The sequence below is a fragment of the Vulpes lagopus genome, chromosome 7 (assembly GCF_018345385.1).
Source record: "Vulpes lagopus strain Blue_001 chromosome 7, ASM1834538v1, whole genome shotgun sequence".
Lineage (NCBI taxonomy): Eukaryota > Metazoa > Chordata > Mammalia > Carnivora > Canidae > Vulpes > Vulpes lagopus.
In genome coordinates, this window is record NC_054830.1 from 109,081,387 (window position 1) to 109,098,063 (window position 16,677).

The 16,677-nt window shown below is 46.9% G+C and overlaps 1 protein-coding gene across 5 annotated transcripts in view; it reads left to right on the forward strand.

The window, feature by feature from the left end:
- Positions 1 to 16,677, forward strand: part of LOC121494435 (core histone macro-H2A.1) — a 78,128-nt gene that overhangs the window by 23,388 nt on the left and 38,063 nt on the right. For all 5 annotated transcript variants that reach the window (XM_041760867.1, XM_041760868.1, XM_041760866.1 and 2 more), the window contains exons 3-4: positions 7,651 to 7,757; positions 8,166 to 8,363. In XM_041760867.1, the coding sequence (XP_041616801.1) occupies positions 7,651 to 7,757; positions 8,166 to 8,363 (305 nt within the window). The remainder of the gene's footprint in view (positions 1 to 7,650; positions 7,758 to 8,165; positions 8,364 to 16,677) is intronic.

The following is a 16,677-nucleotide window of genomic DNA, read 5'->3' on the forward strand; positions in this document are numbered from 1 at the left end:
GAGGGGATCGTATAGCCCAGTGGCACTGAGGGTAGACTGGAGGGCCAGGAGCTTTTTGCCCAACGTCCCTTCAGGGAAGAGGGGGTACAATCCTGGGTGAAACAGCTTAAATTGGACTAGTGGCCCTCCGTACCAGGAATCTGCTTGGGCAGACAAGCCCAGAGCCTCCCCAAACTATGGCACACTCATAGTGCTTTAAAAACAGTCAGGAGAAGAACCTGAAAAGTCCAAATGCTCAGAAATCTTGTGAGGAGTGGGATTAAGTAAGTAGGCTGGGACAGATGTCAGGCCAGAATGTTATCAGATAACATTCTTTGCAGGATTTCAGTCTTCTAATGTTTGTTTAGAAACTACAGAATGCTTGTAAAGAAAGTTTGTCCTGAAGTTGTTGGGGGGCAGTGTTCTATATGGATGTTCATTGAGAGGTTTCTTATAGGAAAATACCTTGTGACACGTAGTCCCGGAGGTGGGGGGGGGGGGCAGGTGTATACCATAGTTGCCTCTTGTTTACACTGCATTTTCATTTCTTACATTTTGAAAAGATAAATTGGGCACAAGCTATATAGCACAAAAGAAGGTAAAGTGTCTCCCTCTGATGGTGTCCCCAGTTCCACTCAGAGGAGGCAGCAGCAGGGCTCCACATGCTGGTGAATGCGCCTATGAGGGTGGAGGACAGGCGTCGCCTCAGCCTTGGCCCAGGCACCAGGGCAGCCCACGATGCCCACGCCATCCTCCTCATTTCCCTATTTCACCGGGGAAATAGCACCCTGTCAGGGCTCTTTAAATGAAGCTTCTCTTTACGTGATAATCTTCACATCATCTCATTTCGGCAGACTTCTCTGAGTGTTCATACCTTCCTGAGATAAATTTAAGAACCAATGGCTGTGATTTTCCATATCCAAACACGCATATCAGCCATTTCCTTGTAGATTAACTCAGAGTCCTTGATGGGGAGTGAGGGGAGTGAGCAGCAGGCAGAGGGCCCTGCCTGTCTGCCAGACCCTGGGTGGGAACAGGTTTCTCTGGCCTGCCCCAGGCTCCGAGCCCTTCCATCTTCCTCCCTGGGCGTTGACTTGTGCTGTGTCAGCAGCTGGCTAAGGCTCTGCCTCTGCCCTGGCCCACACCCTGTGGGGTCAGACACCAGCCCCAGGCCCCATCCTGAGGCAGAGACCTCCCGTGGGGCTGCCCTGGGTGCTGCGTTCTATCAAGGTAAGTCTGGCAGCCCCAAGGTTAATCGGGTTCAAGTGCATTTTTCAAACATATGTAAACTGTTAAGTGTAACAGCGAAGAATAAACTGTCGGGCGAGGAAACACCAGGTTTTCTGTATTGCTCTTTTCCTTCTCCTCCCAGCTCTCACACACGTGACAGCCTCTGTCCACGTAGCCAGCCCGTTGTTTTGACAGAGGAACCCAAGGAGAAGAAAGAATGGTTTTCTTCCCCTAGAAATCAAGCTTACTCTGTAAAAGACGAAGTGTGTGGTTGTAGCCTCAGAAGCAGTAGCTGATACCTACCAACTGTTGTAAGCATATAACTTGATTCATGAATCCTCACTGAATTCATTAGCCCTGAAGGTGACCTAATGATTGTCCCCATTCTCTAGAAAGGGAAAGCAAGCCTCAGGTGTGTGTTGGCATTGCTACAACCAAGTGCGGGAGCTGGGATTCACGCCTGCACTGACAGCAGACCCCAGCCCCAGCACAGTGCCCCTTGTGGCTGCTGCACCCCGCTGAACACAGACCACTGAGGTGAGCTAACACAGAAGCACTGGAGGTATTCATTCCTTGGGCTGGGTTGGTGGGGCAGAGGAAGGTAGTGTCTGTCAAGAATCCTGTCTCTGTTCGTTAATGGGCATAATGCAGAATTACTTAGTTTTTAACTTTGAAATATGAAAAGCAGGTTACTAGAGAAACTTCCAAATTAGGCTGTGTTTCTATTCTTACTGCGAGACTTGGGGAAGGTGGGGAAACTGGACCAGATGCTCATGGGCTCTTAGGGGGGGGTCTATAACGTGGGCTTAACAGCAAGGGACAAGTGTGTGTTGGACTCCAAACATCTGCAGAGAAGCCACAGAATGGCTCATTGTTACAAAATACTTTGTATCCTGTACACACACACACAAATGCTACTTTCTGTTACTGCTGTAGGTTTTATTTTCTCTGTGGAATTCCTGGTTCCTTTGAGGCCCCAGGACAGGCAGACTGGAGAGCTTTTCTGTGGCCCATGAATGAGGTCCCAGGAGCCTTGGGTTGACAGCTCAGCAGGCTTCAGACTCTGCCACTCATCTCCTGAAAAGGTGAGATGCAGGCCGGTGGATTCTGGACCCCCGGGAGAATTGGAGGAAAGTGTGGTGCAGTCAGGATGCAGGAAACTCATAGCAATCACTCCCCGATTGGGGTTGATTGGGTTAAGGCTTTCCAGAATGGTGTAAAACAGTTCTGAACTCAGTGAACTGCTGATGGAAGCCCGATGAATTGAAAGAAATACAATAAACAGATTGCTCGTCATGTTGTTGGCTTTGTAGCAAATATCTGTTTTCTCCTTGGGATTACGTGAACATTTGCTTTCCTTTGATTTCTGGTGGTTGTTTTCAATATTTCTTTTGTTAGCAGAGATGCTTCAAAAAGCTCTGTAGAGCCTCTGACTCTTGCTTTTGCAAGGTTTGTGTTTAGAGTTTGGCGCAGCCTCCACACATCACCTGTTAGCTGTTAGGGGTCTAATTCTGTAAGCCATGACTTCATCTCCCTAAAGGAAGAGAGACAGAATGCTTCAATACAGCAGATACAGTTTAGTTCAAGATGTTTGGGGGATGGGGTAGGGGGAAGACTCTAAGCCTTTGGTCTCTGGATGAACTTGGAAAGTAGACCTGTCAAAGGTATTCACGTTCAGACAGCTGGTCGTAGCTGAAAAGGCTGCCAAATAATGCCATTATTCACGGCTGTGGGAATTGTGTCAAGTGGCCTTAAAACAGTCATGCTCAGTGGGGCTGGGCAATGGTGGGCCCAGGGGGCCTCCGTAGCACTTGCTGCTCTGAGAAGAGAATAAGGTCACATTGCTGGTCCTGGCACTACAAATGATGGATCTGGTGGCTCACAGTTTGCCAGACTGGCCCTGGCTAGGAATGGGAACCAGAGATATTTGGGTGTTTTGCAAGTTTGATCTTAAAACAAACAGATCTTTAAAAAAACTCATAAGCTGGCCAGTGTTGCTCCTCATTCAACTTGTCCTCATGCAACGTTTATCATTGGGAACCTGACCACACTTAAAGTCCTCTCCAGAACTGGCCCCAGACCTGTCCATTGCTGGTCATTCACTGGCCAGAAAGATGTGACTTGAGCAGGTGGAGAACCCGGTTCAGGGTCTGTTTCTTCTCTTCCTAAGTGTTCTTGCCCGCTTTCCTTCTGTGGTTTCTTGTAGATTCAATTTGTTTCAGTTATAGCCACCATGGCTGTGGCTCCTGAAAACTCTCTCCAAGGGGGGATCCAAGCATTGAGCTCTGGAAACCGTGAAAAGGACCTGGGTCTGTAGATGTGGTGCTTTCCCTGATTCTCTTTCCCAGAATCCTTTTCCTTTAATCCAGGTAGGCAAATTTAGAGATGTACAAGACACAAGATGAATCAGGTGCAGGAAATCCTCCCTTGCAGGAAGGCAGGGTTTCATGCAAGTTGAGGTGGAGCTGAAGCTGGCTTTGGCTGCCCCAGGAGGCTGCCCTCTTGCTTGTGGGCCCTTCTCACTGGGTAGGGGCAGTGGCAGGAACCACATGCAGCCCCAAGCCTAGGGCTTCTGTGACCCTGCCATTGCTCATTTGCAAAGGTGATGGTCAGTTACTAAGAAGGAAAGTGAACGAGGGACTCTCCTTTGGTGGCACATGCCTTGCCACAGTCCCTCACAGCCAGCACCCTCTCCCCCCCTGCAGCAGGCAGCCCTCTCCTGCTCAGGCAAGGCCCTTGTGATGGCTGATGCTGAAACTGGCCTGAGGACCAGAGGGTGGGCATTGATGAAGACCTGGCGAGGCCTGAGCTCATTCATGCTCTAAGTTCCCACCTTTGTTAGCTGTCAGATGCGGCCTTTGTACATCTTTTTCCCTGGCTGCTTATACTGCACCAGCTCTCTGCCAGCAGCAGTGGACTGGGCAGATGGGCATGGAACGTGCTTCTCATAAAAGGTGTGCCTCCAAGGTGCTGTGTGTGTGTGTGTGTGTGTGTGTGTGTGTGTCCGTCCCTTGACAAAGGAGTTGCTATGGTAACTACCCTTTGGAAAACATGCAGGAGTAAACAGAAGATAAAGCTTTGCTCAACTAACTGGAGTGTGAATCTGTGCCCCTCTGTATTATCCTCACTTGGCACCCTTCCTCTCTCTCCTCCCAGGCTGAGCCAAGGGCCTGCCCTGTGGCAGTAGAGCGTGGGAGGGCCAGTCATCTTGGCATTCGCAGATCGCAGATTGAAGGCGAGCTCAGGTTTGCAGCAAGAAAGGAGTGGTAGATATTCCTGCTCCTTGGTGAAGGCAGAGGAATGAGACCCCTGCCCTCTCTTTGCAAGGAGCTGCAGTGCTCCTCATCCCTTGAGACACCTATCCTTAGTATCACTCCCCGGTGGCTTGGGGCTGAGTCAGCAGTAGGTGAGCACAGTCCTTGAGTTTTCCCAAGTGGAGAAACACAGGCCATTGAAATTTCAGCCACAGAGTAAGAGTGGGGTGGGGAAGGAAATCCCATGGAAGTGAGGGGAATTCCTGGAGGATTGAGCTCCAGATTTCTGAGCCATGGGTGTTCCTTCCAGGCCAGGCCACCCTCGTATTACGTGCTGCCTGCCTCCCACCCAAATTAGTGGCCCAAGGCCACTTAGTTGTGGTGACCCCACCTCTCCCCCTCCCCCTCGGGTTTTTGCATCCTTATCACCACCACGTTGGCTTTGGTGCACACAGGACAAGCTAAATGAGCAGTGCCTGAAGTAAGACCACAGACCTTCCCCACAGTGGCCACTGTACCCTCTCTGGGCGTGAGCCTTTCAAGTAAATCTGTGTCTGCCTCCCTGAGAAGCTGTAATTTCACACGATCTTGCCAGAGAGGGTGCTGAGGGCACTACTGTGGGTCTAATGAAGGCCAGGTGAAGCTTACTTAGCACATAATGGGGAAAAGGCTGTAATCCACCCACCTTCCTCTGTATGTTCCAGCTCTGCAGATACTGTTGGCTCCTTGTTTCCCGTAGTCTCAGAAAACCAGGAACAGTGAGGGGATGGTGGAGGCCAGGAAGAATGCTAGGTAGGCTACAACTCTGTGGGACCAGCTGCTCCTCTCTGGCCTTGTTGCCACTTGGGACCCAGCACAGAGCCCAAGGAGAGCCCACAGCTAGCTCTTTCTTCTCTGCCTTTACTCCTAGAGTCTGCTCACCTCAGGCGAGGCTCCTACTGTGGCTTCCTCACCAGCCATGGGCAGGACAGTAGTGTTGCAGTATGGTGCCTCCTCCATGAATGAAGGATGGAGAAGCCCAAGCTGGGCCCATTTCTCTATCATGGCACCTGGGCCCTAGGGTCACTCCAGCATCCCAAACACCCTTTTCTGCTTGGCTGAGATAGGTCCATCTCTGCTGGGCATTGGAACACCTTGCCATTGTCACTTACAGGGAAGCTTCAGTGAAATTGGTAGGTGGGCTTTCTGCCCCTCCGGCTGCACTCAGGCTGCATGGGGAGCAGTCCTCTTGGGACTAACTGTTAAGGGTGGGAAATGGGCTGGCTCTCATCCTGTCCTCATGGGGCCTCACTCTAGCCATTCTCAAATGGGAAATTCAAGGTCAGGGTCTCTGGCCTGGGAGCATCAAGGTGGCACACACCTCAGAGTGCCCCAGTAGTAGCGCATCATCAATGATGTGATTATTGAGTAAATGAATTCCTGCCTCAGATACATCGTAGAAACCTGCCCCAGGTGTGACTGGTTTTCCACTGTCAATAGGAGAGTTTGCATGAGCATCCACCCATTCATTCTTCAGCGTCCTATGCCATAGTTACTGCGTTGGATTCAGCAGCTAGAACTCCATTATGTATACCATGTAATATTGTAAATTCTAAATACAGGATTTTCAGGTAGCTATGATCTTTTCCCTGCTTATTTTATAGTGATTCTGAGTTTGGACTTTGCTGGAGACCTCTAATATTGACAACATAACCCAGAATACTAGAAATTCCTTAGTCCAGGAGGAGGTCACACTTGAGCTGGGCCCATGAGAGTGGTCATAGGCAAGACCGTGACATGGGCAGAATTGCAGGCATGGGGAGGGGGGCTATAAGATGTATTTTTGGCTCCATCTGGGTTAAGAAAATGAGGAAGTGATGTTATTTACCAAGAGAACTATGTTGCTGGGGAGAAAAAACTCTTGCCAAAGGATACCTACTATTTTGCCCCATCTTTGGTGCTGTGGAAGAGCCATTGTCTTGTCCAGTGAGGGCCTGCCCTGAAGGATGGGTAAACGAACCCTAGCACCACCTATGGGCCGGGCTCCTAGCTGTCTAGTTTTTAAACTGTTTTACAGTATCCAGCATACAGAATGCTAAAAGACCACACACCTAGATTTTTTTTTTTTAAGATTTTATTTATTCGTGAGAGAGAGAGGAAAGAGACAGAGGCAGAAGGAGAAGGCAGCTCCCCGTAGGGAGCCCGATGCAGGACTCGATCCGAGGATCTGAGTATCACGACCTGAGCAGAAGGCAGACACTCAACCACTGAGCTACGCAGGTACCCCTGCATACCTAGATTTAATAGCACTTAGCATATCACCACATTGGCTTTACTCCATGGAATTTGTCAGAATTATTTGAGAGTAAACTTCAGATGTCAAGATCCTTTACCTCTAAGTACTTGGGCATGTATCTCTTGTGAACAGTGTTCTCTGCAGGATAGTGACACTACGGTCACACCCAAGAAAATTAATAATCCTTTAGGACCTAATACCCAATCTATGACTAGATCTGTTTTCTCCAGAAAAACTTTTATAACTTTATTTTTGGTAATCAGTATTCCATCAAGCATTAATAGGCTTGGTATGTTGTGTTTTATTGTTTTGTGTCATTAACCTGTTCTGCATCCTACCTCTTCTGGTTTATGTTTTTAGGATGTTGACATGGTGGTGTCCCTTCATATCCTTCTAGTTTTGAGTCTGAATGTGTAGGTGCTCCATGTTGCTCTTGTTAACAGAGATGGGCCCCGGCCCTGCCGGCCCACAGCACAGGCATGACCTGCTGCTCATGATGCCCCGCTCGCTCCCGATGCCCTGCTTGCTCCCAGGGCCACACTGATGGCTCTGCACAGGGCTGTGTGGAGGGCCGATTACAGGCAACCCATTCTGGGAAACAGGTTCATGAGTCTGCTCAACCACTTCCTACTGAGGGACCTTTAGCTGGTGGTCCCTTCTCTCTGAGTCTCTGGCTTTTTGTCTCCAAAACAAAGGGGATGGACTGGGGGCCTCCTGATCCCGCTCAGCACGTCTGCGACTTGGCTTGAAGTTGGCAGGGCAGAGCGCCTGCAGCTTCATACCTTGAGGTAGCTGCTTCCTGAGGCTGCTGCCCATGCCCATTCCCAGCACCATGAACAGGGAGATTGGGAGGATGCCTGAGATCCTCTGACACTAACATGACCGGCTGCTCTTTCCCCCTGCTCCCCACAGCGGAGATTCTGGAACTGGCTGGCAATGCAGCAAGAGACAACAAGAAGGGACGGGTCACACCCCGGCACATCCTGCTGGCTGTGGCCAATGACGAAGAGCTCAATCAGGTATGGGGCTCTCCTTTGCCTCCTGCCCCAAAAACTTGGGTCCACAGTCCTACTGCCCAAGGGGCACAGGGAGGTTGGTGTTTGGCTGGCTGTCAGAGGTGCACACTGCATTTTGGACATCTCTGACACCCATGACAGTTTTTCCTCGAGGCTTTATTTGGGGACAGGAGGAAATGAAATGAGGCATTTGGCTCTCCCTGGAGGGAAGACAGTGGAGTCCCACTGCAGTGAGGGACTCTGAGGACTTGCTTTCTGTAAATTTAGCCTGGGTCCCGTCAGCATCCTTGGAGGTGCCATGGAGGAAGGAGCTCTACCAACTAAGCAAGAATGAATGGGCAGGGCAGACTTCTTCTAGGTCAGAAGCAGGGTGGACAGGCTAACCATCTGCTACTTTGATTTTCCTGCAAGCTGCTAAAAGGAGTCACCATAGCCAGTGGGGGAGTGTTACCAAACATCCACCCGGAGTTGCTAGCAAAGAAACGAGGATCCAAAGGGAAGTTGGAAGCCATTATCACGCCACCCCCGGCCAAAAAGGCCAAGTCTCCATCCCAGAAGAAGCCCGTGTCTAAGAAAGCAGGAGGCAAGAAAGGGGCCCGGAAATCCAAGGTATGTGATTTGGTAGGGGTATGGGGGTTGGGGCAGGGCAGATGTGCATAGGTGAGGTCCTGAGTGGCTCCCCCCATGCTGAGGGCTTATCCAAGGACTGAGGAGGAACATGTGGGAGCTGCTTGTTCAAGTGGCCAGAATCTGAGAAAAAAACCTGCATTCCTGCAGGCATGGGGTTGGTGGTGGGGAGGTTGGGAGACCCAGGCTGGAAGGACCCCATTCCTGGCCTGCCAGGGAGATGCTCACACCTCGGGGAAGGGATCTGTGTCTGCAGGAGCTTTCCTGTGCTAGGGGTGGCTGCCATTGGGTCCTGCCTAAAGGTGCTGGCTGCCAGCTGCCCCTGACACCCTCAGAACTATCAGTGTGTTGCCATGCCTGCATGTCCTCCTCTGAGCATCTTCGAGGAAGGATGGTTCAGACAGTTTGCTCTTAAGAATAGTTGCCTTGTTAAGGGAGAAAACAGATGTGTTATTCAGATGCTCTTGCCAGACCGAGCTTGGACGGAGATGAGGTTCTAGGTGCTGATTGTTTTGTGGTCAAGTGAAGCCTTGTCATTAGTATGATCTGATGTCTTCTTGAGTGGGGCAGGCTGGCTAATCCCCTGCCCTGATCCTCACAATGGAGGTGCAGCTGCTCATTCTCAGGAGGTCTGGGCCTGTGGGTGGTTGTGTTCACTTGTCTGAGCATCGGTGGGAGGCTCCGAAGCAACTGGAACACATGCTCTGTGTTCCTTCCTCATTGGACCCTGCCTGTGAGCTATTGTCACAGCCTCAAGGGCCAACAAATTAGGGACAGTGCAGTGAAAGGTCATCATTAATAAAATGGAATCTTCAGCTGTCCTTCTTTGCCTTGCCCTGGGGCACCTCCTTAGGTGTGATCCTTGTGGTCTCTGGCCAGACCTAGGAGAAAGTTTCACCTGGCAGGGACCTGCCTATTCTTTGAGACTCTCAGTAGTACCTCCTGGAAAAAGCATTGTGGGTCAGATGCAGTGTCAGCATATTCTTCCTACCAGAACCCAAAGCCTTTGACTACATGGGATGGTGAAGACCTCTTCCCAAGGCGAGGCTGCAGGAGCACTGCCCCTCAGCCATGCTGCTGCCCGCGCTCCCAGCACGTCCCCTCCTCTGACCCAGTCCCCTGGCCTCTGACTCCCTACCTATACAATTTGCCAACCTTTGGTAGTTGAGGTGGAAGAAGCTGCACCTTTTGCATACCCGTCTGGGTGCAGACAAATGCTGCCCTGAAAACAACAAAATCTGGATTGGTCTTGCCAACAGACCACCACCCTGGCCACCACCAGGCTGCCACCTGGCTGAGATTCCCTCCCAGGTCTCTGAGAGAGAAACCCGTTACTGAAGAATCTCCTACATGTTCTTTCCAGGCACTTGTACTCCACCTTGCTCACAAGTTCTACACGAGTTCGCAGAATGCTGCCTTACTGATACCTGCCAACTGTGAAATTAGCAGATTGAACTGTGTCTTCCTCCCCTTTCAAGATTTGCGTTTGTGGGGAGGAGCAGGAGAAGAGGCCTGTGCAAGCCTTCCTAAATGTTAGAAGAGCAAAATGTCAAGTCCCTCATGTCTAGATCATGGGTCCTAGGGAACTGGCTGCCCCCAGGGCAGGGCCCTTGGGCTTTGGCTTAGCCTTCCTTGAGCTGTGGCCCGAGTATGGCCCTTGTTCACGTAGACTCCTTGCTTATTGACATCTGAGCAGCCCCTCCAGCTGTGTGCCTCGGGCAACCCTGGGCTGAACCCTGCTTGTGTCACCCCTTATGTCCTCCTGGTACTTTTTTGCCTGACATCTTTCTGGCCTTCCCACTTTACTAAACACTAGGAACTCTGTTTCTTTCTTTTTGGACTTAAAATGAAGGGTGTGTGTGTGTGCGTGTGTGTGTGTGTATGTGTCTTTAGCTCCTGGTAGCTATATTTGGAACTTACTGTTTCTAATAACCATATGCCAATAATCACTCAAACACTCAGCTTTCCCCTTGATTACAAAAGCAGGAAGTCTGTTATGGTGGTCTGTTTTTCTTCCACACAATAAAACACATTGTCTGCTTACTGTACCAGTATTTGGCTAACATTAAACCCTGGGGGAAGCTGAAATTGGAACCGTGAACAGCTAATTTTCAAAACATTTGTTTAATGTAAATTGTGGTGTCAGCTCCCAGAAACAGCAGAGAACCTGCATCTCCAGGTTTAAGTGGAATGTTCTGAAAATAACCTTTCCAGAGACACGCAGAAAAAGCCTTAGGAACATGCTAAAGCACTTGGAGTAAAAGGGAGTTGGTATTTTTCAAGTGTCAACACTTGAATTCCAAATCATAATTTTCCCCCCAATTCGATATAATTGGGAGGTTTTGAAAATCTCCAGTTGTGACAGCTGAGTCAGCTATCATGGAACCAGTTAGAGGAGGCAGCAGAACCCACTGGGGCTGGGAGCCCAGAGCCCGGATGGTGCCTTAGGGCTCCTCCTTCCTACTTGGGTGGCCTTGGGAAAGTCTATGCCTCAGTTTACCGCCCTCCCATAAAATGATGAGGTCCATTCCAGCCTTATATTTCAATGACTGAATATTTACACCATTGTTTCTTATTAGATAATATGTGTGAGAGTGGGGATAGTGCAAGGAAGGATGCTGTAAGATCTCACTCTCACCACAGTGCCCCCAAGCCTCCCCAGAGCAGTCTCTGTAATGAGTGTTTATGTACCTTGCAGAGAGTCTATGCATATAAAAGCATGGAGACCTGTAAAGCTCTCCTTGTCATCCCTGTCTTTATTTTTAAAGATTTTATTTATTTGAGAGACAAACTATGTGCGAGCACGAGTGGGGAGGGGCAGAAGGAGGAGGAGGAGAGAGACTCTGAAGCAGACACCATGCCGAAGGTGGAACCTGATGCAGGGCTTGATTCCATGATGCTGAGATCACAACCTGAGTTGAAATTGAGAGTCAGGGGATCCCTGGGTGGTGCAGCGGTTTGGCGCCTGCCTTTGGCCCAGGGCACGATCCTGGAGACCCGGGATCGAATCCCACACCGGGCTCCCGGTGCATGGAGCCTGCTTCTCCCTCTGCCTATGTCTCTGCCTCTCTCTCTCTCTCTGTGACTATCATAAATAAAAAAAAAAAAAAAAAGAAAAAAAATTGAGAGACACTTAACCGACTGAGCTACCCAGGCGCCCCCCCATACCTGTCTTTAAATATATATAAAAATGCTGTTACCCACTGTTTTGGCAGGGTGGCACAGTGGTTAAGGGGGCCCGCTCACTTGGTTTTGTGTTCTAATTCTGCCATTTCCTGGCTGTGTGACTTTAGGAAGTGACTGAATTTCTCTGGTATCTCCGTTTCCTCACCTGTGAAATGGAGCTGGAACACAGGGTGGTTGGAAGGCTCAGGAGAGCACGGTGTCAGGTCCTTTTCACAATGCCTGGTGCACACGTTTGCTGTTGCTCTTACTCCCTTGTTCTTCCACCACTCTGAACATAGAGCTGGCTCTGGAATATTTTGTGGTGTGGTTCTAGTGACCTAGACTGTAGGCAAAACCCCTCTAACCTGTTCTCTGTGAGTGAACTTGCAGTTCTGAGCATTCTGCCCAGTAGTGCCACAGTGATCCTGATGGTGTGTGGGTGTCCATGCTCACGCATCTGTAGGACAGAGTCCCTGATGTGCGGTTGCTGAGGCAGACACTTCTGATGGCTGTTGCTCACACACACAGCATCTTACTCCGTTCAGAAATTTGAAACGCTGCCTCCTCCTTTTAACATTTAACACCAAAGTTGTTGCAAGAAGATGCATTCCTTTGGTCAGTAGTCATTGGATGTGCATGTGCAAATTCTCATTCCTGCTGCTGAGGGTCCAGCAGTGAACAAAGGCCCTTGGCCTCTGGGGGGACTCACTAAGCGTTGGTCTGGTGAGGGCAGCAGAGTCGTTATATAAAGGGTGTAGGGGGCAGTGGGCACTGTGACAGGAGTACAACAGAGTGACAGCAGAGGGGTTGTTGCTTTGTGGAGGCAGTCGGGTCAGGCCTCTCTGGTAAGGTGACCTTGGAGCAGAGATGCGAGATATAAGGTGTCTAGATGTTCAAATGACGGGCGGGAGAGCACTTGTGGCAGAGGACCAGCAAACGTGCCTGTCCCCTCCCAGAGGGGGCTCGGCAGGGCTGGTTCTCCATGTTTCCAAGACTTGCACACTTCTGGCAGTTGGAGAAGCCTAGGAGAGCTTCTTATGATAACGGTTTTCAAATGCAGAAAATACTAAAGCTTCAAAGGAAGCTGTTTATGCTGAAAGCAGTCTAAGACTGCTCGTCAGAATGTTTACTGAGAACCGTAGGATAACCTTTAGGGGATCTCCAAGAAGATTGTTTTTGCCAAAATTCTGGATTAAAAAATCTCTCACCTAGGGTTTTTCTTATTTCTTTTTAGTTTTTATTTTAATTCAAGTTAGTTACCATGCAGCATCCTATTAGTCTCAACTGTACATTGTAGTGATTCAACCTCACCTGGGACTTTTCAAAGATAAACCGGACTACCACCCCCAACTAAACTACACCCCTCATGTGGAAATCACCCCCTGGATCATGAAGGTATGCCTGGTCCTCACTGCTTGGCAGAAAGCCCATGATGAATTTGGTAGAGCACCTTTTTGTTTTCTGAGAAATATTTAAACTGGAAATCGAGTGATCCGTGTCTGGGTAGGGGATGACTGGTTCTTGTGAGAAGCTGCCATCCTTGCAAAATATTGGTGACCTTTTAATGAGCTTTCTTTTTTATTTTATTTTTATTTATTTTTAATTTTTTATTTATTTATTTTTTTTTAATGAGCTTTCTAGCAAGTCAGACATGAGGGCGAAAGAGACCGGGTATAGGTAATCTTGGGTTGATGATTTCACATAAGGCTCTTTGGACACTCAACCCTACGTGTTCTTAAATAGGTCTCCCCCTGACTCTGACTGAATAGGTTTGCACTGTTGAAAACAGTGCAGCGTGCAGGTCCCATACATGAGATGTTTGGATTTGTAGAACAATATTAAATTCTCCAACGTCAATTATGTTAGAGGTTGACAAAGAGTATTGCTTGCTAGCTTTTTCCCCTCCTCCTTTTTCTCCTCCTCCTGGGAAAAAAACATCTACCACCAACTATCACCATTTCATAAAAGAAAATGGCATTTTCATCTGAAAAGGCTGGGAAGGGAAGTAATCCCAACTATAGCCTCTATGTAAAGCTAAGAGGGGAACAGTTACTATGATTTGAATGCAGTGACATCTCATGAGGCACCTGAGTGCACCTAAACTACCCTGTCGTCCTGTCGTGGGCTGGGAATCTGGCACAGAAGAGACATGGGCTATCTGCCAAGTAGCCAGACTACAGAGAACTGGGATGGAACGGCCCGTCCTACACAGACAGGGTTTGGCAGCTTTCTCTCAAGGCCACTGGTTTATCAGTTCTCCCACCTTAGACTCATTTTTCCCATGAGGAATCAAAGGCAGAGGAAAGTTAAGCAATTTGCTCTAGGTTACATCACTAGTAGAACCAGATATCAGATGCAGAATTTCAGAGCCCAAACTTCATGTCACCTGTGTGTCCTGTGACCATGGACCACTTGGTTCCCTTGGGAGAAGCCCCTCTGTTCTGTAGGTGGAGGGCTGACATCCATTGTAGGGCAAGTGGGGCGACTACTTGAATTTTTTTTTTTCAATACCACACTCTGGACTCTAGCTGAATATATTTGCACATTCATGATGTATATATTCTGCTTAAAATTTCCACCACTTGTCCTCTATGGCACTGTTTTCCAGTTTTATGAAGATATGCTTGACATACAGCACCTCATACATGTAAGGACTTGACTTATGTATATTGTGAAATGGTTACCACATAAGTTTATTTTTATTTTTTATTTTTTTTACCACATAAGTTTAAATGCTAGCTGCTGTCTCCTGTAGATTCAAAAAAAGCAAAAGTGTTCGTTTTTGTGATGACAACTCTTAGGATTTACTGTCTTAATAACTTTCAAAAACACCATGCAGCATGATTAACTATAGTTGTCATGCTGTGCATTACACCCCCTGTACTTCTTTACCTCATAACTAGAAGTTTGTGCCTTTTTGGGTAATATTTAAGAAAAGAAATATGGTTGAACTACAATGTTAAATTAGTTTCGGGCATATAGTGTAGTGATCTGTCTTCTCTGTATGTTTTATTGTGCTCACTGCGAGTGTAGCTACCATCTGTCACCCTGTAACATTATTATAATATCATTGACTTAATTCTCTATGCTACACCTTCTATCCTTGTGGCTTATTCTGTAACTAGAAGCTTGTACCTCTTACGCCCTTTTTCACCCATTTGCCCATCACCCTACCCACTTCTCCCCTGGCAGCCATCACTTCTCTGTATTTATGATTCTGTTTCTGCTTTTTGTTTTATTCATCTCTTTTTTTTTATTCATCTCTTTTGATTTTTAGATTGCATATGTAAGTAGTATCCTATGTTACTTACCTTTCTCTGATTTATGTAGCATAACATTCTCTAGGTCCACCCTTGTTGTTCAAATAGCAAGATAGAGTAATATTCTATTGTGTGTGTATGTGTATGATATATGTATATGCCACTTCTTTGTGCATTCACCTGTTGATGGACATTTGAGTTGCTTTTCTATCTTGGGTATTGTAAATAATATTGCAATAAACATAGGAGTGCATATATCTTTCCAAAATAGTGTTTTCTGTTTCTTTGGGTAAATAACAAGTGATGGAATTACTGGATCATATAGTAACTGTCTTTCTTATTTTTTTTGAGGAACCTCCATATTGTTTTCCACAGTGGCTACACCAGTATATACTCCCACCAACGGTGCACAGGGGTTCTTTTTTCTTCACATCCTCGCCAACACTTGTTTTTTCACATCCTTTTGATATTAGACATTTTGGTAGGTGTGAGGTGATAACTCATTGTGGGTTTTTTTTTTTCATTGTGGTTTTGATTGGCATTTCCCTGATGATCGGTTATGTTTTGCATCTTTTCACATGTCTGTTGGCCAACTATGTCATCCTTGGAAAACTGTCTACTCATGTTCTCTGCCCATTTTTTAATTGCCTTTTATTTTGATATTGAGTTGTAGAAGTTCTTCATATACTTTAGATATTAACCCCATATTGGATATATCATGGCAAATCTTTTCCTATTCAGTAAGTTGCCTTTTTATTTTCTTGATGGTTTCCTTAGCTGTGCAGAAGTTTTTTAGTTTGATGTAGTCCCAGTAGTTTGTTTTTGTTTTTGTTTCCCTTGCTTAGGGAGATATATCTAGAAGAATGTTGCTAAGGTCAATATCGGAGAAATTACTGCCATGTTTACTTCTGGTTTTATGGTTTCATGTCTCACATTTAGGTCTTCAATCCATTTTGAGTTTATTTTTGTGGAGAGTATAAGGAAGTGGTCTAGTTTCATTCATTTGCTTGTAGCTGCCCGTTTCCCAGCATCATTTACTGAAGAGACTGTCTTTTCCCCATTATGTATTTTTGCCTTTCTTGTTGAACCATATAAGTAAGCATGGGCTCATTTCTGGGTTATCTATTCTCTTCATTGATCTGTGTGTCTCTTTTTGTGCCAGTACCATACTGTTTTGATGACTACAGCTTTTGTAGTATATCTTGAAACCTGGGACTGTGATACCTCTAGTTTGTTCTTCTTTCTCAAGGTTGCTTCGGTTATTTGGGGTCTTTTATGATTCTATATGAGTTTTAGTTTTCTTGTTCTAGTTCTATGAAAAGTGCTATGGGTATTTTGGAAGAGATTATGTTGAATCTGTACATTGCTTTTGGTGGAATGGATATTTTAACAATATTCCAATCTGTGTGCATGTAATATCTTTTCATTTGTGTTGTCTTTCATTTCTTTCATCATTGTCTTAGACTGTTCAGAGTACAGGTCTTTCTCCTCCTTGGTTAAATGTATTCCTAGGTGTTTTATTCTTTTTTTGTGCAATTATAAATGGGATTGTCTTAATTTCTCTTTTTGCTAGTTCATCATTACTGTATAGAAACACAACCGATTTCTGTGTATTAATTTTGTATCCTGCAACTTTACTGAATTTGTTAATTCTAGGGGTTTTTTGATGGAATCTTTAGGGTTTTCCTGTATAGTATTATATCATCTGCAAACAATGACAGTTTAATATCTTCCTTAACAATTTGGATCCCTTATATACATATTTTTTTCTTTTTTGACGGCTGCAGCTAGGACTTCCATTACTTTGTTGAATACAAGTGGTGAGAGTGGACATCCTTGTGTTGTTCCTGATAGGGAAAAGCTATCAGTTT